Here is a 25,408-nt window from a genome sequence, read left to right as displayed (position 1 = left end):
AGGTCATGGCGACAACAGAGGTTCTTATGGTTGGTGTTGGTTTTGGCGAATGAATTTATAGTGTAAATGAATTTACGTTTGCTTGATTCATTTTTGCAAATGAGCCTGCAGAAGGGTGGGGCCACAGATCCGTCTCTGTTTTTGAGCTCTCAGCCAATGTGGGAAATGTCAAGTATTTCATCAGGGGAGATGGTTGATGCTTAATAATCACTGATGATGTTTCGGACAGTTGTGATGTCATCATTATCATTGATGTCCTCTACACCAAATAAGATGGCGTTTGGACGTTTCCGTTCACGCTCAACAGCTTCTCTGATGAGGATTGGGATATCATTATTTGTCTGGCTTATGTTTTTTTGTGGATTGGGTTGTGGATTGGGTTGTGGATGGGTAGAGATGTGGTTTGTAGCTATTGGATGTTGTGGCTTTTTGTTTTTGTTTGCAAATTAGTAAATCTAGGTTAATTAAGAGATACACATTTATGTATTCAGGAATTCATAAAGATTATTTGAGGATAAACATATGAAGTTTAAATACAATTTAGAATTGTGTTAAAAATAGAATTATGAATAGAATAAAAAACATAATTATCAGGGGAAACACTGCTAGAAAAAATAGTTTACATTCAGATGTATAAATAAATTATGATTCAGTAGCCAGTTTTATTAAATAGATATTGTATTTCACTTTAAAATATTTATGTTTGAGTGTTTAACACATCGTAATGCTGCAGAATGGGCAACCATCAGCACCTCTTTCAAAAAGAACCATCATCACCTTTTTTCCTGGGCTCATTCAGTATGCACATGAGCCTAAGAAAGTACATATTTGCATTAAAGGCGCTGGGGCTGATAGCACAGTATATAGCCTTCAAAGCAGCTAACTGTACTCTCTCAGTGTCTCCTTAATTCAAATATCTTTTTTTTCCCCCCTGGGTTTATGTGGTCTTTTTAAGACCTTGGCTGACAGGTTAAATACAGAATAATAGGCTTGTCAGGTACTTTGGAGGTCTTTTGGTCCAAACACCTGCTCAAGCAGGAAACCCTATACCATTTTGGAGGATGGCGTAGTAGGTATGCCCATACCTGCTCCTATACACATTCCTGTTTAGAAAGTGATATACTTTTGCTTTCATGCTTAGAAAATGAGTTCTTCTTAATACTTAGGAATTGTGGGGAAAGGAAATTGATCATACATCGGGAATGGAAGTGTTAATACTGTGCCATTTGATAAATAAACAAAGCCATATGAAAGCCATATTTCCCTAACATAGTTTATCTACTGACTTAGGGAAGTACTCATCCTCCAATTTCAGACTATCCTCCAACTTTGGTACTCATCTGACCTGGTCATTCAATGGAAGCAAACATTGCTGATTGACATGTTGTAACATGCTATTATTTTCCAATCTGACTATTATCTTTTATCAAACCAAGCTGAGGGAGAGGAATCCGTATGTATGTATGTATGTATGTATGTATGGTATTCAGCTTTTTTCGGGTACTCTCCCACATCAATATAGTTGTGCTTTTAAAGTTGTAGCAATGTTTCGGCAAAATCTCATCTACCATCATCAGGCTTCTGTAAACGTTACTACAACTTTAAAAGCACAACTATAATGACGTGGGAGAGTACCCAAACAAAGCTGAATACCATACATATAAATACCCACAAAAACTTAACATATATATGGTATTCAGCTTTGTTCGAGTATTTTCCCACGTCATTATAGTTGTGCTTTTAAAGTTGTAGCAACGTTTTGGCAGAATCTCATCTGCCATCATCAGGCTTCTGTATTTTGTTTGTCTGTGAGTCAGGCTTTCACAGCCGTTTCTGTTTTATATATATATATATATATATATATATATATATATATAGAGAGAGAGAGAGAGAGAGAGAGAGAGAGAGAGAGAGAGAGAGAGAGAGAGAGAGAGAGAGAGAGACTTTCATTTATTTAACAACATTTATAATGCATCCTAATTCTGATGGACATAGGTGGCAAATAACATAGAAAATAAAATTACAATGAAGCAAAATAGGTAAGAAAAAAAATGCCCTCTGGCACATGATTTAAAGGATTTTTTGAGTAACTTTCTCAAAAGTAGGCCAATTTGAGCTGGTCCAGTAAGTGCCTTGAAACTGTTTAGGACTTTTATCTTAACTTCTTTTGTGAAACAGATGAGATGGAAATACAATGCATAACCTGATCGTTGCTTGATTGGTAAGTAAGAACACCAGCAATTGAATGTGATGTCAAAAGCATTTGCTGAATGTCCACCGAGAGTACAAGAACAAATGGCAGGCTGCTGAAGACTTTAGACAAAGAATAAGTAGAACTGAAGGCTTAACGAAATAACAGCCAGAACTGTCATGACAGGATGAGTTCCAAATGTAGGAAATTGAAGCTATTCCTGAAGGTTAACAAATAGTGGAAGGAGAATGGGAAATGACTGAGTGCCAGTTTTGAACATACTACTAACTGATCAAGATTTCTATCCATTTCCTTCCCAAATGCCAGTGACAAATACATTGGAAGAACAACAGAACCTTTGTACAGGAGCACAAGGTGGTGGAATCTGTCTGTTGCTTATTTTATCACTGAACTGTGCTCCCCTAGGTTGTGCTGTGACATAAACAGTGTTGTAAGAACCAGAGTTAGAAGTTGAGCTCTAAGGGAAACAAAATACCTACCCTTGGTTTTTCTTTTCCAAGCAAGGCTGCTCAGAATCCATCGGTAAGGATTCTGTTGTTATAGGGATGGCAGTAATTCATAGACCTCATCAGAATCCCTTGTTGTTGATTCATGAATTTCATACTACACAATATAAAAAAAGCTTCACCGCAGAAAACTTATTAGTGCTAGTTGTATTAGCACCACATTTATTAGAGAAAATTGTGACTGTTTCTTCAGAAAGGTTGCCCAAGAGAATAGAGATGTTTTTTCTCTCTTGAAAAATAAAAATTGACAAAACTGAATATTATAACTGTGTATGTTATGTGTGGGTGTGTATATACATATATGTATATGTACAGTATGCAGGCATGGGATTCCACTGGTATAACAACAGGTTTGGTGATCATGCACATTCGCGCCAAACACGTTTATGCGCTCACTCTGCAATTTAAACAGCTATAATACTTACCTTCTACAGCAGTCCCTATGAAGAAAATAGCTGAGACATGGCAAATCACTCTGCCATGCAAATCAGCTGTGCTCTAAACAAAGGAAGTAAAGGACAGGAAACAGCAGGGGCAGGCGGGCAGGCCCACACACTTGTTGCAGCAGACTGGTTTAGAGACTGTGATCTTCAGAGCTAGGGAAAATCCCTCTCCTGACTGTATGTATGTACTGTGTGTATGTGTGCACACAGTATATACTCTACACACACACACACGCATGCATGCATTCATACATACATGAAAGAATTACATTTTACAATACTATCTTAGCCTTCATTTGTGTTTCTATAGTTTGCACTTTTCTTTTTTGTCGTCTTAAACTTGTATAATACCTCCACTGTTTATTTCTTCCTGCTCCCATTAACTCTGACATGTTCAGCATACTGGCGACAAAGTGAAATGTCCTAAAAACCTGATTTCTATAGTGTTTTCTGCTGGCATGCCAGAGATCACTTTAAATTTTACTTCGCTTCCAATACACTAATTGAATACAGCAGAGCGGAACAGCAGGAGATAGAAACAGAGCATAGTGAGTCCTGACAAAGATTTTTCTCTAGAGGCAAGCATTCAATTAACATCCCTTGTTAGACAGCAAAAACTAAGTACCCTGAAGCTATCTGTCACTTATTTGTTATTTCTCTGAAAACTAGAATTTCTACAGTTTGGGGGCTGTACAGTTTCAAAATTCCATTCACCCTATGTATGTCACCTAGGTAATCCAAGCTAGATGGTTAGTTAATGTTTGAATTGCTACTTCAAATCAAGGTGGTCGGATGGTCATTATTCCTTATTCAGAAATTTTGTACAGATCCCTTTTTGCATTTATAATCTCACTGCAACAATTGGAACTATGTACTGTCAGTATATATGCATGCACATGTACAAATATACACACATGGGGACATTGGAGCATACTATTTTTCTCATTAGAAGTCTTAAGCAGAAGCTAGGCATATATTACAAATAAATATTGACAAGACATGGGCTAGCCCATTTAGGCAGGGGTGGGATTCAAATTTTTTAACAACCGGTTCTGTGGGCATGGCTTAGGTGGTGGGCATGGCTTGGTGGTCATGTGACTGGGTGGACATGGTCATGTTATTCGCTGGGTGTGGCCAAGTCAATATCACTCACATCGAGGCACGCATCTCCTTGCCTGGCCTCTCATGACTGTGGGGATGTTGCAACAGCCATAAATGTGAAAAATTGTCATAAGTCGCTTTTTTCAGTGCCATTGTAACTTTGAATGGTCACTCCACACAAGCAAGGTACCAGCAAAGAAGGGGAAAAAACTCCAGAGATGTTCCTGAGACAGGAAGTCTAGTCCTGCCAAAAATGTAATAAGGGTTAATGGAGAGGCAGTTTCTGTAAGCAATACCAGAATGTTTCCTTCCTGCCTTCCTTACAGGATTAGGCCAGCAATTTCTTCTAACAACCGGTTCTCCAAACTGCTTAGAATGTTAACAACCGGTTCTAGCGAATAGGTGCGAACTGGTAGAATCTCACCCCTGCATTTAGGTCTCTTCAAACTTTTAAGGTTCTTTGTTTTTAAATATTCTTATAAAATAGTATTTTTTTTTAAGAACTTTAAAAAAAAGCTTTGGAAAGCAATATCTGGAACTTTTATTCACTAAGGTTTATGTATAACAAAGTATCATTAGGCTTATGAAAAATCTGTACCATTAAAGAAAAGTATTTTGTAGCTGGAAATATGTTTGATCTCAAATTTTCCAAACCATGTTGTTATAATATCATATTTGAAGACATAGAAGATCTCAGGATAGGACTATATATCCAGGTGGATTTTTTTCTACGATGGGAAGATGCTAGTAATTTCTTGTACTTTTTATTACTCTTCTTTAAAATTAATAGGTAACATATATTCATTGACAAATAACAGAGTTACTGGTAGATATTTATAAAGATCTGTTCCTACAGTGCGTTCTTCTGATTTACTCAGCAAATCTATATCCATTTAACTGGGACTTAACCCCTATTGATCTCATGACAAGGTTTTTAATATGTTTTCTTTTTATTCCTGGAGAATCCTGGCTGAGTGAATCAGCTTCATGTTAATAGATCTACTTCCATCTGCCCTCATCCCTCTGAAAAAAGAAGTTTTTGGTATAATATGCTTTGCTAGCATACATAATTCTTCTCCTGCAATTTTTTTTCTTTTTCTATTTCAGGTACCGGAGATGTATAAATTGTGCATTTTCTTTAATTCTTCCTGTCTTTGATATTTATGTATTTATATTCATATTTTAACCATAATCTTGGAGCTGCACTTTAACCTATATGCCAGTTAAAGGTTCATCTGATGATTGTTCTCTATTTGATACAAATGCCATCAGACACCTGGTTCATACTATCATATGTGGTAGACATGCCAAAAAGTGAAAAAATATTGGATAAAAATACATACGTGACTGGAAAAATGATAAAACAGCATATTGATTTGAAACCAGAGATATTCTTGTTTGGCATTTTACCGGATGAGTATGATAAAGGGAATTCATATTTGATTTCCATGTACTGACTGCAGCTAGAATTGTATTTCCAAAACAGTGGAAAAGTGAAGAGATTCCCAACATTATCTGGGGGGATTATTACTGAAATATAAACCCATTGTTTTCTAGAGACTGGACACTAAAGTATACACTGAACAGTTACGACAACTGGGTATGTCTAGTCTAACAAAGAAAAGAACTAGGGATTATGATAGTAATCTTCAAATATTTGAGGGGCTATCACAGAGAAGAGGGGGTCAAATCTATTCTCCAAAGTAGCTGAGGGCAGGATAAGAAATAACAGATGGAAGCTTATCAAAGAGAGACGCAACTGAGAATTAAGGACACATTTCCAATTAGTGAGAACGATTAACCAGTGTAACAGCTCCGGAAGTTGTGGGTCGTCCATTACTGAAGGTTTTTCAGAAGACATTGGACATTTGTCCAATGAGCGGGGGGTTGGACTAGAAGACCTCCAAGATCCCTTCCAACTCTGTTATTCTATTATTCCGTTTTTTGAAACAACACACTGTGCATAAGAGAAGTAAAGTGAAGTCATTGAAATAAAATAAGCACTAAGGGTTTGTAACTCTGATTGCATTTTGAAAGCATTTTTAGTTTTAATGGTGTTTTGAAATGACTTAGATTTCTAGTTTGACTTTTGGATTATCTGAACTTCAAATAACTGGTTTTAGATTTTTTGAACTCATGAGACTTCCTTGAAATATTTGTCTCTTTCAGAGAACTATAGCCCCAAATCTCTTTAGGTTACAGCTGTTAACAACTATCGGTACTTCAGATAATCTCCTATAATGTCAGAACAAAAAACAACAACAACAGCACTAAATTATCATTTTGTTTCTTAGTCAAAAAAAAAAAATAACCTAAAACCTGCTGGGTACATTTTCTCCTGTTGCTGCTCTTGTTTGTGTTATTATTATTAGATGGTACAACTTTTGCTTACTGACAGAACAAAAGGTCTTTCTGTTTTGAAAGCATTAGGAGTCTTGATAATTTAACCTAGGTTACCATATACTTATTCTCTTGTTACATTCCAACAGGTCCTCTGAAATCTGTACTCTTGAAAACAGATTCGAGAGGGAAGCCCTGTGGTTAAGTCTCAATCATATGGCTGTGTTAATATTTTCAATTACAGTCTACTCAGTTACAGTTCCTCCCTTGGAACGATACAGGTCCCATGCAGTGATAATACTAATATAAACATACTCAACAGAAAGAGCAGAAAAGGGGGATTTGTGTGGGTTTTTTTTTAAAGGAAGGGGTTTTTTTATTCAGTAGTTGATAAAAGATCAGGCTAGGGAGAAAAATTCTGTTTTATCTATTGAAAAGTAAAAGATGAATGCACATAAGAATCAAATATATACCTGCAATGTGTGTGGTCCTTGATCTTCTCTGAGCTTGCTTGTTTTCTTGCAGATGTTTCATTACCTAAACTAGGTAACATCATCAGTACTAGTCAGGAGTGCAGTTTGGTGTCTTGCCTGTCTTTGTGGTTGAGGGTAGTCTTAGAGATTCTTTGGTTGGGTTTACTGATGGCTCTTTGGCAGTTTCTTGACTGGGGTATTGCCTACTTGATTGTTGGTCTGAAGTTAACCTTGAAGTTAATCTATGTTGATTTGAGTGTTCATTACTGGTGGAGAGGTGCTGGAGTCAGAGGTGGTATTCAGCAGGTTCTGACCAGTTGTGGACAACAGTAGTGGAAATTTTGAATAGTTCATAGAACCAGCAAATACCACTTCTGACTGGCCCCGCCCCCATCTATTCTCTGCCTCCCGAATTCCAGCTGATCAGCTAGGTCTTCTTTTGTTGCTCTGCACAGGAGGACGGAGCTGGAAAGCAGGTTAGTGGGGTGGGGAGGGAATGGGATTTTGCAGTAACCTTCCCCTGCCACGCCCACCAAGCCATGCCTGCCAAGCCATGCCCACAGAACCAGTAGTAAAAAAATTTTTTTGAATCCCACCACTGTCTGGAGTCCTTTTCTCTTTGGGGCTGATTGATTATCTCTTTTTCATAGTCTATAGATGTTATTGATGTCTGTGTGTCTATTGATGGATGTTTTGTCAGAGTGTCAGGCTTCTAGAAATTTCTTGGCATTTTTGACTTGACCTGCTCTAATTTTGTCACATTTTCCCAATTGAAACTATGATTAAATCTGCCTATATGTTGTGAAATTAAAGAATTTTCATCGTGCCTTCTGACCATCTTTGCATGAAGATAAGGACCAGCGTTTATATATGTCATCTCCCAGCACAATTGCTTGTCCAGCAGCATCAAATATGTCTGTGTGAATGTCAGAATAGTCAGGATGGCAGTTGTGGCAAATCAAAGCTCTCCCCTTTTCTAGGTATATAACAACACTGGTACACTAGGCACGGGGATTTTATTGTATGATCACAGCAGTGGTGGGATTCAGAATTTTTTTTTTTTTTTTTTGCTACCAGTTCTGTGGGGATAGCTTGGTAGGCATGGTAGGGGTACAGGGATACTGTAAAATCTCCATTCCCACCTATTCCTGGGGGAAGGTTACTGCAAAATCCCATTCGCTCCCCACCCCACTAACCTGCTTTCCAACTCCGTTCTCCTATGCGGGGCAACCAAAGAAGACCCAGCCAATCAGCTGGGACTCAGAAGGCAGAGAATAGATGGGGGCAGGGCCAGTCAGAGCGGGGAATTTGCCGGTTCTCCAAACTACTCAAAATTTCCGCTACCGGTTCTCCAGAACTGGTCAGAACCTGCTGAAGACAACCTCTCGATCACAGGATCCCCATTATCTTATTCCAAAGATTGGCATTGAGTAGTCTCAAATGCTGTTTTTTTTTTCCTACTTGAAAGAATAGTCACAAAGAGCACTTTCCATGCAGCATCTGGAACTCACATATATTTTTTTTGCCTACCCATCTCTGGACAATAGGAGATTAAAAACTTTGTCTTTGGGTTAATTGATGCTTGCCTGGCTTCCAAACTCAATGTTGTATGATTTATTGAAAAAAAAAAAAAAGAACAACTTCAAATCATAATGACAATTTCAACATTATAATTAAAATTAGCCAGAGATTACCATTTGGCCACAGTGTCTAAGTATGTTACTTCTTTCTCCCTAGAGATATGATAGTGAAGAAGAGGGGTGGCAAAGAATCACACATGCACACATACTGAATCAAAATATACACTAGGGAATGCATGAAGTGCAAACTGATTTTTTTGTCTCTTCTTCTCTTTCCTTTTGAACAGCACGCATTATTAAAACAAAACAATGGTGTGAAATGCTTCCATGTTTAGAAGGAGAAGGCTGTGATTTGCTAATCAATAGATCAGGCTGGACCTGTACACAACCTGGTGGGAGAATAAAGACAACCACGGTGAGTTTTCTTGCTTCTTGCAGTCCTTTGGGTAGAATAAGTGATCTATTGGGTGTGAAAAAGCAACAAAAAGTAAAAGGTTAAACTGCTTCAGAATAAAACGTCATTAATACCATAATACAATCATAGCCATAATTCTCTTACTTAGATATCCTTGATTGCGGTCTGACTCACTATGCATGGTGAAGAAACTTATTTATTTGATACTATAAGTGGTGGTAATCAGATCAGAATTACAGAAAATTCAAATTGTGGCAGCAGGAATTATGTACAATTTAAAACCTCGAGAGTAAATGACACCAAATTTACAGGAACAGTTGCTCAATGATTGCGTCTAGAGGCTGCCTTCTCTGTAAAGCGAATTGTTTCTTAAGATAGCACCAGCGATTTATTTGATACTATTTATTACCAGTTTATTTTTTATTAGTAACTAGAGATTTTTTTAAAAAAATCATTCCAATAAGAATGTTTCTCAAAACTTTTGACATCTAGCAAAGACAAATTTGTTCTGCTGGTTTCTGCTCTTTTAATTGTTGACATATTTAATTAAATGTTTAACAAGCTTTCATGATGGTTTTGATATTTTTATTACAAATTGTTTGGGGTGCCATCTGATAGACAATACAAAAAATATATAAACATAAAAAGGGAATGTATGCGGTATAAGTATTAGATCAAGAAAGACATTTTTTAGGAAATACATGCTTTAGTATCAAAGGTAGTAGAAATCATGTTCTGAATAATAGAACTGACAGTCATTTAACTGTCTTTATACCATTTTCAACATGAATGTGTCTGTCAGTTGGATAGGTATTCAGTCTAAGCAGTCTACAAAATTTAGCATCTCAAAAACAGAACAATTTTCATTATCAAACTGGGAAATCTATTTGGCATGTATATTCTTTGATTCTAACTGCCTGTATTTCTGGTCCAATTGATTTCCATGTCACATGTTGCCATAAAACTAGTCAAAAAAGCCTTCCAGTATCTCAATTATGTGAAGGAAAATCCAAACTCCAGTCTATTTGTGACGGACAAATTAAACACAATAAAAGTATCTAGGACTCAACTTTGCATGTTCAATTCAGAATTTGGGAGCAATCCTTTTCCTTTCCTAGATACTTTGGTGAAAAGCCATCTCCATGTTCACAGTATGATTCTAAAGAAAAACTTATTTTTTTAATGTGATTAAACTGGAATTCCGTGGCTAGGCAGGGAGAAAGTTTGTTCATATTGGAGTTTGTTCACACATGAAGAACAGACTATTATTATTATTTAGTAGTGTATTATTTTTTTTAACAAATAACCAACATTGTTTTAATCAATTGGGACCAGGAAGAAGTTGTTTTAAAAACCTATTGGGTTTGGTTTATTTGTTGATAAGCATGATCAAATTTGCAAATTGTCATTATAAACTATATGAAAGAAATGTGTGATTTAAAAAAAAAAAACTGTGGCAGGAAGTGAAATAGGCTTATCTATTTGATGAGGCTTATATCTGAATTATAGTGGCAATGGTTATCTTAATTTTTATAGCTTAGTGTTACTATAAAAATTCAAGATTTTAACATCTGGTTATAAATATCATTGCAAAAGACATGACATAAGTTTTCTTTTTTAAATATTGTGATTATAATTTTGTCCCCCTTCTGTAGAGCTAAAAAACCTCTCTATAATATTTTACATAGGAATAGTAAAAATACACAAGCGCTTAACTGTGATTTACATGAGCCACAAGAAAATAGAGGAGAAAAACAAGGGAAATCCAGACACCTGTTCTTAAAATTATAGCAAAAGCGTATGACTATTTGAAACAGAAAAAGTTCAAGGAATGGAGATGCCAAATGTGATTGGCTTCTCTGAAGAGCTGTTGAAGTAGCTCTTGTTTTCCGTCTCCTCAGCATATCGGAGTGGGCTGCTCCCAGGTAAATAAGTCTCAAGGCTTCTCATTTCTGCAACCATATGGCCCAACATTGAAGTGCCATTATTCAAGATTGAATTTAATTCGTTATTTATGAGCATTCTTCTTCAGAGCAAATGTTAATTTCTTATAAAGGCTATGGAAATTGTGATTTAAAAAATGTACCCAACTTCAATATATCTAGGGTTTTTTTATTTACTTTCACACATAATTTTAAAGAACTATTAAAACCATGTATCATGCTCATTTATTTTATATGTAACACATGAAAGAGAATTGGAAATGATTCCATCCAATGTCAGGTTTTCATTCTCTTGAACAATAATTATATGGCAAACATTTTTATACCTCTTATTGAAGTAAAAGCCTGCTGTCATTTTGATTTTTGGATTAAAAGATAGCTGGCTAATCTACCCATTCTGTCAAAGTGTTTTGGTGATGTACAGATAGATGAGAATTGTCTGAGTTGAATGCAGTTTGCTTACAAATATTAGTTGTGGAGGAGTGTCTGGTTGCAAGGCATTGATTGAAAATTGTAAGAAATTGTTCCATTTATGTATAATGCTTTCATCCAGGAGGAGATAGAACAGCTTCACTTTGATAATTTGTATATCTATGCAAATTTGTGTCTGTTTTCATCAGTAACTTATGTTTAGTGAATTTAACTTAGAACATGCAAAAATAGATATTTTTTCTTCTATTGAAGTTATAAGGAGAAATAATTTCAACTCCAGGATGCTGTATATATTATCAATCCTGCATAACTATTTAATTGTTATGTCATTATTTCATCATTTTGCATGAGGATGTTTCAAGCCATTGAACCTATTAGCTTGTCATGAGGATGTCTATGGAGATTCTCAGTCATCCAGGTCATGGTTGTCCCAAAGGTACTTTTTTCAAGAGGCAACTGGACTTTCTGGTTTTTCTTTTTGAAAGACATTTCGCTTCTCATCCAATGGATGGTCCTTCCATTCCCCACCATCCAGTCAGAGCTGAAGAAGCTTCTTGGATGAGAAGCAAAATGTCTTCAAAGAAAAACCAGAAAATCCAGTTGTCTCTTTGAAAAAAAAAGCACCTTTGGGACTCCTCATGAGGAGTTGGTAGCATCCTTTCTGGTTAACTGATTCATTAAAAGGCATACAGTTTTATAAACTGTAGTGAGTTAGAGTTCATAAAAACTTGCATCATTTTATAAAATGTATTAATTTTATAGTAGTTATTTATTTATTTAGCATATGGTATTGATACGTGAAAGCCAGAAGTCTACAATGTTATTATAGATTTGGCTTCCTAAAGTTACTAATTTGTTCAGTTTGCATGCTATCGAAGGTGCACCGGAAGGGGTGAACTAGCTCAAAACACAGAGCAACTAATGGCATTCTGTGGGAGTCTCAGTATCATCGGGGCTTTCTTCACCACCAATTTTCACTTTGCTTTTGGGCCAGTTCAGTTTTGGTTGGTTTTTTGCTTCCACTATTATTAGTCCCACCAAAATGGTACCTACTTGCATTTGCATGCTTTCAAACTGCTAGGCTGACAGAAGCTGATCCGATTGCTGGGAGCTCACTCCATCATATGGTGCTAGGGCTCAAATAGCTAGAATGCAGAGAGCTGACCTTCTCCAGGTGACAAATCCAGCATCTTTAAGGCACTGAGTCACCTTGAGTCTTTATTATAAATTATAATTTAGCATAATAATTAAACCAATCCATTTTTATTATGGTCACAGGTCAGCATTACAAATAAAAACATTAAAAACAATAATAAAAAGCAGACAAAATAATATATTATGATTAGTGGTGGGTTATCAGTGGGCACCTAATTTTGTATACAGTGTATCAGAATTTTACCACATTCAGATAAAGTACTTCATATTGATCTGATAATAGCAATTGTACACAGAAGAGATCAATATTTCCTGGGTATTTTACTAGGTGAGGTATTATAAGGTGAGTCCATGAGCCCTTATAGAAGATACAGTTATAACACAGGGGTGTCAAACTGGCAGCCGGTGAGCCCGATGATTCACACACACACCACGCCTACCTTAGCTCCGCAAAGGGTGGAAATATTGTGATACATCATGTGATGGCAACATGATGCTGCGAGTTTGACACCTGTGGTATAACAGGACATGGGTTGAGGTTTCAATTGCCTCTTGTCTATAGGGAAATTATTAGTCTGAAAAAGTATTACCAGATTTCCTGATTTTTGGCTACCATACTTAACAGAGTTCTGCAATCCCTCAACAATTAACCTTTTAAAACTTCTGTGATTTTATTGCTAAATTTTCTGAAATAAGAAATTAAGGAGCATGAAGAAACTAAAAGATATCTTATAGAAGATAAACAATATAATTATTTCAGCATAGAAAAGGACTTTGCTAGTAAAACATACTAAAAATGTAAAAATGTACATAACAGGATGGTTTACCCAGGGATGGGATTCTACCAGTTTGCACCTATTCTCTAGAACCGCTTGTTAACATTCTAAGCAGTTTGGAGAACCGGTTGTTAGAAGAAATTACTGGCCTAATCCTGTAAGGAAGGCAGGAAGGAAACATTCTGGTGTTGCTTACAGAAGCTGCCTCTCCATTAACACTTATTACATTCTTGGCAGGACTAGACTTCCTGTCTCTGGAACTTCTCTGGAGTTTTCTTTCCCTCCTTTGCTAGTACTTTGCTTGTGTGGAGTGACCATTCAAAGTTACAATGGCATTGAAAAAAGTGACTAATGACCATTTTTCACACTTACAACTGTGCAGCATCCCCACAATCATGAGAGGCCAGGTGAGAAGATGCGTGCCTCGATGTGAGTGACATCGAGTTGGCCACGTCCAGCCAATAACATGACCACCAAGCCACGCCCACCAACTAAGCCACGCCCACAGAACCGGTTGTTAAAAAAATTGAATCCCACCCCTGGGTTTACCCCTCCTTCTGATTATGTATGTATGTATGTGAACCAAAGTGATATTTGTCCATATTATGTACACAGCTCCCAGTTTTCCATACCACATCAAAATATATACAATTGATTATTAATTCCATTAATAATGCTAATCTTTATCCATTCTTGGTACACCATGTAAGTATATTTTCGTATAATTTAGTGTTTTATTTGAGATTGAAATGATCTAAATGTGTAGGTATGTTATATATATATATATATTACCTTCAAGAAATAATAGAAATAGAATGTAATATCTAGAATACCAGAATATATATTGTTATTGTACAATGACGTGTCCATCTGCATAACTGTGGAACCTCAAATATTCAAGTATAAATGGTTGTAATGGCAAAAGATTCTAGTCAAAAGTTTTTTATTTACAATTGTTTTTTATCCTTTTAAATCAACTTTAAAAGGCTGAGGCAGCTTTCATTGCACATGTCTACAGAACTGAGGCAATTTGTGGTCCCAATGCAACATTTTTATTCCCATCTCCCATTAAATTCTTGCTATTGTTAAATTCTTGCCCTGAAGCTAAGTCACTGAACAATCAGTGTAAAAAAGATTAATAATTAGTTGTTAATTAACTAGTAGTTAGTATAGAGAAATGTGTGATTCATGCTTGATTAATTCATTAATGAAAGAACCTAGAAATGGAAGGCGATCCTGGCTAGGGGAAGGACGGTAATTTTAGTTTTATTGCATCAAACCAAGGTCTGGAATTAGGGACAGGAAGGAAGGAAGGAAGATTTTCTTCTATTTGCAAATTGTTACGGAACACAAAGAGATGCTATTGTTTAGACAGAAATGAGACCTTTATTTTGGTTTGCTTATTTTGCATTGGTTCATTCCATAAAATCATGTTAGAAAGGCATGCAGTGTATTAAACTTGGCCATGATTTTCTTATCACTTTTTGTTGTTAGAGCAATGTTATTTTTTTAGTCCAAGATTTGTAAGTGCTAATTAAATAGACAGAACAGGAAGTCACCCATCTTTATGTCTTGAAACAGGAGAATATATCCTTTGTGTTTACACAACAGAAAATGGAAAACAGATTCTAATGCTTCCCCTTACCTCTTGTTTTGCCCAAAAATCTATGTATCTTAAGCATTACAAATCTTCTAACAAGATTCAAAAATGGAATAGGTAGGTAAATTGAGGAATATTCCTAAATTAGTACATTACAAGTAGTACATTTATACAACTATTGATATGATCTGCCTTCATTATACGGACATCTGGTAGGGGAGATGGGCAAGGTAGAAAATTAATAATCAAACAGACAGTCAGACAGATAATTCCAGGACATAATGTGGATCTATCCAATCAATTCAAAACAATTCTTGATAATTTAAAACAAATTTAAAAGCCAAAGTAAAAATATTAACCTCAAAATAGACACTTAGCAACAAAGACTAACGGATACAACCACAAAGCATCTTTTAAAATATCTCTCAGAATCAAGTCTGCTAAATTTAACATTTAAATATAACTGTTTAAAGCAAGAGTGAGTCAGTTGCACAACATAATGATAACTATATTCTATGAATGAATCCATTATATTGTTCAGATGTTATCCCCTAAATGCCAAAGAAGAAGACTTTCTATTTCATGATCAATGTTTCAAGGGTTGTAACTTTAGGAAGTTCATCTCATTACTTCAAAGTTAAAAACATTAAAGATCTTTGTTGTTAATATTCTCAGGAAATAAATATGATATAAACCCAAATCATTTCAAATATCTAAAGGAATAGTGTGCAGTTTAAAAAGAGTGTTTACTTTTTAAAAAAAGAATGTTAACTTGTCATAGATAATCTATTCTTATTCTAATAAAGAACAAATGATTTATTGGCTTATTCTAAACAGACTCTTATGTTAAAGCTGTCCCATTAAACACCATGATTTCTTACAATTAGTTGTACACTGATATGGCTAACTGTATGTATCTAGATTGCGCTATGTATGTTTTGCACAGGTATATTGTACATGGAATATGTGTTAAAATGGTCAGCTATTCAAATAACCAGATGAAGAGACAAAGCTCCCTCAGATTTAGGAAGTAATCATAACCACTTGGATATTCATTTTCATAAAATTTGTGCAATTTCAGGCAAATGATTTTTTTTAATTATATAACTTTGGATAAATATAATTGTATAAGTTTTCAAACAATATGATGTAGAAACTTTGTATTAATGAACAGACAGTGCTCTGTTCATCGAGAGATGTGATCTCCTGCTAAAAATACAAAACTTATTAATGTAGCTAAAATGTCCCAGCAAAATAACTGAATTCTTCACGAACACAATCCAGAAGCCTGATGATGGCAGATGAGATTCTGCCGAAACATTGCTACAACTTTAAAAGCACAACTATAATGACGTGGGAAAATACCCGAACAAAGCTGAATAACATACATACATACATACATACATACATACATACATACTCATAGATTTTCACGGATACAGGTATGTAGGTCTAGATGTGTTCAGGTCTTTTCCCGTGTAGGATTAAGAGTATCTTGATGTTTTGGTGAGGTCCCACTCACCATCCTCGGGCTGGTGCTTTCAGCTTTGTGCCAGTGCAAGCAGTGGGAAAATACATGCATGACGTGGGAAAATACCCAAACAAAGCTGAATAACATACGTGTGTGTGTGTGTGTAAAGTTTTCGCGGATACTTACATGTATGGTATTCAGCTTTGTTCGGGTATTTTCCCACGTCATTATAGTTGTGCTTTTAAAGTTGTAGCAATGTTTCAGCAGAATCTCATCTACCATCTTCAGGCTTCTGTATTGTGTTCGAACAATACAGAACACAATACAGAAGCCTGATGATGGCAGATGAGATTCTGCCAAAATGTTGCTACAACTTTAAAAGCACAACTATGATGACGTGGGAAAATACCCGAACAAGGCTGAATACCATACATATATATATTCATTTAGAAAAATGCTCACCAATCATGCCTAGTGCTTTGTATTATATAAAAGCATCAAATAATTAAAAGATAAAATAAAAGTAAAACAAACTCATTTTGGAGGGTCTTGAAGTCATGACACCATGTCCCTCCTGCATGACCTCTGGTACAAAAGCAAACTCCATTCTCATGGTCTTCACAGCCTGCAAAAATTGCACAAGGAAACTTACTTTTGTTGTCATATGTTGGTGAATCCTGGTGTGTTACCCTAAACATTGTGGTATGTCACTTTTGACACATATGTCATAGGTTTACTGATTTAGAATCTTTGAGGACAGAATAAGAAACCATATACCATGTTTCTCCAACAATACAGCCTCCACCTATAGGAAGGCCCAGCATGATTTCTAGGCATGAGGTGAAATTAAGCCCCGCCCCCAAAATTTAGGCCTATTCAAACCATGCTTTTCCCCGCCATTTCTCACATTTGTTAGAACTACATGAGGTGAAGAGAAATGGGTGGGGGAAGGGCGGGGAGGATGGAGAGAAAACTTGCCTTTAGGAGTGCCCTGCAGGTAGCCTAGGCCGGTACCCCGATAGCTGATAGAAGCTCCCTGAAGGCAGAGTCCCCAGCCGCTTCAGGCCGTGTCCCCTCGCCTTTAGGGCAGTCTTTTTCGGGCGATGGAAGCTCCCCAAATGCAGTCATCAGCTACTTCAATCGGCCGGTAGAAGCGGCCTCACAGCAAGGTGAGTGTGTGTGTGCCACGCCTCGTCCCGAAGCGGCTGGGGACTCTGCCTTCAAGGAGCTTCAATCGGCCAGTAGAAGTGGCCTCAGGGCGAGCGCACACACACACACTCCCTTCGCCACGAGGCTGCTTCTTTCAGCAGATGAAAGCTCCCTTGAAGGCAGATTCCCCAGCCGCTTCAGGGCAGGGGTGGCACACACACGCTCCCCTCACTGTGAGGCCGCTTCTACCAGCCGGTTGAAGTAGCTGGTGACTGCATTTGGAGAGCTTCCATCACCCAAAAGAGACTGCCTAATGGCGAGGGGACACGGGCAGCCACGCCTCACCCCGAAGTGGCTGGGGATTCTGCCTTCAAGGGAGCTTTCGTCTGCTGATAGAAGCGGCCTCGTGGCAAGGGGAGTGTTTGTATGTGTGTGCGTGCTCGCCCCGAGGCCGCTTCTACTGGCCGATCAAAGTGGCTGGTGACTGCATTTGGGGAGCTTCCATCACCCGAAAGAGACTGCCTAATGGCGAGGGGACACGGGCAGCCACGCCTCACCCCGAAGTAGCTGGGGACTCTGCCTTCAAGGGAGCTTTCGTCAGCCTATAGAAGCGGCCTCGCGGTGAGGTACGTGCGTATGGGCCGCTCTAGGTGGGGGAGGAAATTAAGTTACCCCCAAAAAGATGGCCTACCCGTTTTTTCAGGGGTCAAAAAAAAAAATAAGGCCCAGCCTTATTTTGTGAGAAACACGGTAGTTCATTCCCAGCATCTTAGCTCAGGAGACACTTCTTATAGTTAGGAATATTATTAGACTTATGAGAAGCTGCTCTTCCCTCTTCAAGGAATCTCTTCCATATGAACTGAAGCACAGTATGATTCAAAGCAATGCCTGGAAATTCAAATAGAAGTTGTCAAAGTGGACTGGTTAAATCTGCCTGGCTGTATCAAAATTCCATAACAATGTTCATTACAAGCATATAAATTATCACAATTATTAGAATATCAGAATAATCCACTTAAGTAAAGGCAATAATAGCAGTATAATGACAGCATTAAGTATCAAGTCCCAGTTCATTTATTCAAACTACTAGAAGCAAACTGTAATTAGTACAATTAAAGTACTATTGTAAAAACGATCACCAATCTCAATACATGCAAACTGTGACTTTAGGAAACATCAAGGCACTAGCGCAATATTCACCAATGGGTGTCTTTGTAGCATCTCTTCCTTGCTGTAAAATTAATCCAATTATGCCCCCTTTTTGTGCAAAATAATACTGGGCATTCTGGGAATTGATGACCTTCTGTTTTATTTCAAGAGCCCTTTTTTTTTTCATTTTCCAGCCACCAGCTAGGTAAAATTCAATTGAATATAAACTATTTGTTCAAAACATATTTCACAAGCACTGTTCCCATAGCTGTGCGTCTGATATATTTCCAGATTAAGAATTGCACGTTTACCTGTGTTAAATTCCACCTTCAGTTTGTTTATCAAACTATCCCTTGAAATCTTGTTTTGGTTTTGAGGATATTAGCGATCCCATCTATTTTGTGACATCTGAACATTTGGTAAATATGATTGCTATTTGTGAAGATGCTTAACAAATTTGCAGATGTCACAAAATTGGATGAGATCACTAATATCCTTGAAAACAAAAAGAAAATTCCATAGGATAGTTTTATCCCTTTATCTTAATCTGATTTACTCTTAATCTGATTCATTAATATATTTTTTTTTGAAAAATTGGAGGTGCCAGTATTCTTCCTGAAAGTATCTCCATTTAATCCTTCTCTCTTTTTTATTTTTTTTTTCCTTTGAGTATAATTTTTTAGCAGTAATGTATCCAGTTAGTGGCCGTGTCATCTAGTCCACATTCCTGATGAATACTGATAATAGACTTGCTCCCAGAAATTTCACGCAGTCAATACTTTTGATGGCCTTCTACCAGTATTGTCAATGCAATAATGGAATTGAAATATTTTACATGTTTTCATTCTTGTTCTTTTCATTAATTTTGTGGCTAGTTCTAATGTTTTTCCCCTTCCATGGTGGATTCATTCAACTGTATCACTTCTCTGCAAATTGACAGCCAATATAAAGAAGAATTTATCTTGCTGATATTTCCATGCTATTTCTATGGCAACAAAACAGTGAAAATATTGAAAAAAATGTGGTGCAAATGTTTTTTCCCCCCAATATTTTGGCAAAATAATTCTAGCCAATAGCATTAATAAGTTGACAAGTATAAAGTGGTGGGATTCAAATAATTTAATAACCGGTTTTCCCAAGGTGAGGTTGGCTGTTGTGGGAGGCATGGCCTATCCTCCAGCTCCACCACACAGGTGGATGGGCCTCCTGCGATGGCCAACCTGACCCTATATTGGCACCACCACCACCTGCTATCAAAGTGGATCCTGGGCGCAGCTCTGCAATGGAGAAATGGGCAATGGAGAGGCTGCCACGAGGGGAGGAGGAGGAGCCGGGAGAAGAAAGAGGGAAAACATCCTTCTCCTTCTTTGCACTGGTCACTCCATTGCTCATTTCTCCATCGCAGTGTAGCACCCAGGATCCACCTTGATAGTGTGGGTAGGTAATTTTAACAACCGTTTCACCCGAACTGATGCAAACCGGCTGAATTCCACCACTGCAAGTATATTATCAATCATAACATTCCCACTACTGATACAATAGATATTCAAATAGTACACAGAGCCCTGAGTTAGACCTAATCTATTTAAGACAAGTCCTTTGAAGTGCAGTACTGAACAAAATAGTATATTTTTCCTTTAATCATTACTCCTTTTGTGTTCATTTTCTTAGACATATAAATAAAGCAGAAATTACTAAGCAGACGTCTAAAATCAACAGCATAAAATGTGAATAAGGCCATGTTTCCAATGGCCAATGTACAACATTAACAAAGTTATATTGCACATTTTATTGTACATTTCTCCAGGAAAAATTTCATAAAATTGGTCAAGGATAAAAATTGCTGAAAAAATAACAACCATATCTAATTTATTTATTTATTTATTTGTTATATTATGTGAATTTGATATAATATAGTGGCCTTTTTCTTCTTTCTCTTCTTTTTCTAACTCAGAAGCTCTGAAGAAAGAACAACTTCACATTACTCCAGCAAGGGAAATAATGAGATTTTTACAAGAAAGGCTTTGTCAAATCTGACTACTGCTAGGGAAAAAGGAAAAAATGCATTGATACACATAGCTCAGTGGTGGAATTCAATTTTTTTTTTTTACTACTGGGCGTGGCAGAGGAAGGATACTGTAAAATCTCCAATCAGAGGTGGTATATTTGCCGGTTGTCCGAACTACTCAAAATTTCTGCTACCGGTTCTCTAGAACTGGTCAGAACTTATTAAATATCACCTCTGCATAGAATGAATATTTGGCATATACCTGCAAGGAATAAGACTAGAGAGCAGAGTTCCATTTATTTTTGGTGAAGAATATTCATGTAGATAAATTTGCTTCCTCTCTCCTCTCTGTAATTAAAATTACATTGCTGATATTAATTTATTTTATTTATTTATTTATTTATAAATATTCATGTGGCTTCCCATTTTATAATAGTCTGGGTAACTCTCAGGAATAATAAACCTAAAGTAATAATTTTTCATTGACAAGGAGAAACACTGAAACTTTTACCAAAGCATTTAATAGTTCTGACACATATGTCTTTTCTCCCTTTTTTCTAGATGGTTCTAGAGGCAAACCTGGTGCGTTTCTTCTATTCAGATTCATAGGATTGGCAATCTATCGTGTGTGTGTGTGTGTTTGTGTGTGTGTGTTTGTGTACTGTTCCATAGTGCTTTACTACACCGTCTGAGCGATTTACAATGTCAGCCTGCAATATTGAACTCCAACCACTGCATCACCAGGGGTCATTTTCTTGCTATGTTGGATAAGCATCAGCTTTCTTAAAACTAGCCATTAATTTAGAAGTGTGGGATATTGGGTCCACTACTGCAAATATTCTCTTCTTTTGGAAACGAATTTAAAAATCAGGAGGAAAAAAAAGTGTAATTCATTTTTCTTTTGCTTCCAAATAAGCGTTACTCATTTGATGATGCAGTGGTTAGAATATATAGTATAGAATATACTATTGCAGGCAAACAGATAACAGATAATCAGAGCTGGAAGGGACCTAATCCAACCCTTATAAGATAATCAAGGGAATCTAAAATGAAAGCTTTATGTGGTTCTTTAATTGAGTAAACTACACTAGAATAATACTTTATAGTATCATCTAAGTTCTCTCTTTGTCCAGGCACTTACTGTTTGACAGAGTTATTTGACAGTTCTCCATGACAAGTATTTCTTTTCAGTAAAATACAGTAAAAAATAATAATAACACCTTCCCTGAGTGGTGCACTTTTATTTGTGTGAAGTAGAACTTTCAGCCCATATATTTCTCGGGTTTCTTTGTGTTGGATTTCTGAATGCTGTAGTAAGCAATTTTTCCACCACTTTATTGTAAAATGATGGACCATGGAGGAAATGAAACTGTTAAGTTTTTCTATTAAAACATCAATGTTGAGACTGTTTGGACACATGAATTGTTTCATTGTAAGTGAAATTTCATTGAGGTCCTTGAAGCTGTTTGGTTCCGATTTTGTACATCCCTTTCAATAATTCCTGTTGTAATTTTTAATGTCGCATAAAGAGATATATTCCTCTCTGTGAGGTATTTGCTGATACTACCTGGAAAAGATATCCAGCAAAGTATTAAACTGATAAAAAAATATCCTTTTTTATTGCCTGGGTAATGATGATTTCTGATGATTTGACCTTCCAAAGCAACCTCCAGCTTCACTCATCTCATTATTTCAGGGGCTCTAAAAATTTCCCCATGCAGCTTCTCAAAATATCTTCTGTCCATTATCATATCATCCCATAATATTCCTTTGGGAGTTTTACAGGTTGCATAATTATTTGGTGGAAAGCAGTTTTATTGTCTGTGTATTCTCTAAAGCTAGTTTTTAACTCTTCAGTTCACGTCTTCAGATTTTTCTGAAAGTATTAATGATTTGGTTTTGAATGGTGCAGTGGCCTAAAGGTGGAGCTCTTGCCTCACACAGTCAGGAGACTGTGAGTTCGATCCTAGGTAGAGGCAGATATTTTCTCTCTGGGCACACTGAGAATATATCTGCATTGGAGACAGGAAGGGCATATGGCCAGTAAACACTCACTTCTTCTCAGTTGCCCAGACTCCACTTCACAAGGGATTAAGGGGTCATTAAAAGGAAATGGTGATGATGATGATGATTGATTTAGTTTTGGATATAGAAGTCACGGATGTTTTGTGTATTATACAGAAATCTGGTTGTTTCATTTTGATTAAAATATATATGTATTTTTTTTTACTAATGCAGAGGTTAACTGATTTATATCATACAAATTGCTAATAATATTTCAAATTATTCAGATAAAGTAGAGAAGCTCATTTTGGAAAAAAAGCTCATTTCCCTGAAAACTTATACAGGGTCAGAATTGATATTTACTTCGACATTGATTTTATAAATAATGTGCCTAAAATTTTCATTTTTTTTCATTCCATTTTCTTAACAATAAATTAAAAAAAAACATGAACACATCATGTTAATTGCCAACTCAAATATAAATGTTAATTAATGTCAGGTTGTCTAAACATGTTCGGACCAATATGCCAGTAACCATTGTAATGTCCAGCTGCCTGTGAAACTCGAGTTTAGTCATCTAAATGTACTAGAAAGCACCACGTGAGAAGGAATAAATTTGCTTTTGCTTTTTTGTAATTGGTGTCCACTATTAAGTAATAAGGCTTCTGTTTAATATAAATAGGACAGTAAAAAGTGTGTTCTTTCCAAGACATCAGGACTGTTTAAATACATATGTATTGCATGACAGTGCACTTTCACACTGCATCACATTGCAATGCACTTTCATTAACATGACAGTCTGTATCTTCTGTCATGTCATTATGTCATAATGATCATTATAATCCCAATGTTTTATTCCATATGGCTTCCATAATTGCTTTGCAGGAGGAGGAATCTTCAGCAATGCAGGGATCAAGTGTACCAATAAACTGTTGTCTGAACAGTAAAAATCTTATTGCAGAAGGTCTAGATAAACATATCCATTTAAGTGAATTGATACTTGGAGATAAGGATGTTCCATTTTACTGTCTGTGTTAAAATAGCACTATTATCAGATAGTGAGGACTGTTTTACAAGATGTATGTATGCATGTATGTATGTATGTATGTATGTATGTATGTATATGTACAGTATGTATGTATAGTATGTACAGTACTATACAGTACTATATGTACAGTATGTATGTATTTTTCCTTTGCAAACTTCAAACACATCCTTGGGTTGTTTGATCTTCAAGGGCGTGTTTACATTTTCCCAAAGTTCAAATAAAACAACCCCACTAAACCTGTTTCACGAAACGATTTAGCCTTCATTCCTTTAGTCTGTCTTCTAATGAAAGATAGGAAGCCTGCCTTTTCTATGATAGCTGCTGCCCTATAGAACATTTAGCCTTCCATAGGGCTTTGAAAATCTGGCTTTTCCCCCAAACCCTGGGAGAAGACTAGATAATCACACATTCAAAGATTGATTTGGCATCAGGTTTTTGTTGTTTTTAATGTTTTACTTGGTTTGGTTTTCTAGTTTCTGTATAATTTTATATGTATTTTAATTCTTTGATTGGGAACAGCCTAGAGTGGGTTGAAAGAAGTGTAGATGGATGGAGGGAGGGAGGGAGGGAGGGATGATGGATGGATGGATGGATGAATGAATGAATGAATGAATGAGAACCAGATCCAATACTTCTATTTGCCAGCCCAGATCATCAACCTTAAGGATCAGTTTATGCGTTAGAGAAGGTTGAGCCTGGCAGAAAGAAACCAGCATATATACACACAACACACACACACATAAATATATTTTTAAAATGCTAATTTCTCTGCTTTCATTCTTTGCTCCTGAAATGTCTATTTTTGACATTTGGGGGAGGTTTGGGGGAGTCATGCCTCAAAAATAAATCTTTTGGTTTTGTATTTGTTTGCATTGTTGAACAGAAAGGATGAGTACTTGTTGTAGAACAACACAGAAATCTGTGGCAGATTTACTTATATCCCTAATTCTGACAAGTACATGGAACATCAGAAATACATCTTTTTTTTATGCCAGTTAGATTTTGTCCCAGCTCCGTTAAGTCTATATCCAAAATATAACAAGTTATACTCCCTGCTCTCCATATATAAAGAGAATGTTGTTGTTTGTGTGCAAATCAAAGAGAAATCCGTTTATAATCAAAACCTTGCACACTTCTTACTACAGTTATATAGGCAAAATGGTGGCTGTAACTATTATTAGCCTTTCTATGGGAATGCAGCATATTATATATCTATCTGTCATCTATCTGTCTGTCTGTCTATCTATCAATCATATATCTGTCTATCATGATTTTTGAATATCCATTTAAATTCAGTAATATACTTTAGGTTGGTATTACATTTGTGCATCTATTTCTTGATACAGACATGGTTTATGCAAAAAGTAACTGGAGAAGAAAGAGATTCAATTTGTATTGGAGATTTTATGTTCTAAAATATATTTTCTTCAGCCCAATTCTGCAAGTTGCAGCTTGTTCTCTAAAAAAAAAAGATATTTCTCCATTCTGAAAAATTTATATTAGCGATGTAAACTGGAGGTAATATCCCTTTTCTCTAATAACTGCTTTCCAAACTAAATTTTGGAATTTCCTTTAATTTTGAAGTGGTACTCTAAACAATAAG

General features: G+C 36.4%; 1 protein-coding gene across 1 annotated transcript in view; it reads left to right on the top strand.

Annotated features, from left to right (window-relative positions):
• TAFA5 (TAFA chemokine like family member 5) overlaps positions 1-25,408 on the top strand; it is a 311,537-nt gene that overhangs the window by 246,834 nt on the left and 39,295 nt on the right. The window contains 1 exon segment of the mRNA XM_087934142.1: positions 8,943-9,070. Coding sequence (XP_087790268.1) covers positions 8,943-9,070 — 128 coding nt within the window.

This window comes from Pseudonaja textilis, chromosome 5 (genome assembly GCF_049901715.1).
Source record: "Pseudonaja textilis isolate UNSWEBS1 chromosome 5, rPseTex1.2, whole genome shotgun sequence".
In the NCBI taxonomy this organism is placed as follows: domain Eukaryota; kingdom Metazoa; phylum Chordata; class Lepidosauria; order Squamata; family Elapidae; genus Pseudonaja; species Pseudonaja textilis.
Note: the sequence above shows the minus strand (reverse complement) of the source record. Positions and strands in the feature narration are given on the sequence as shown.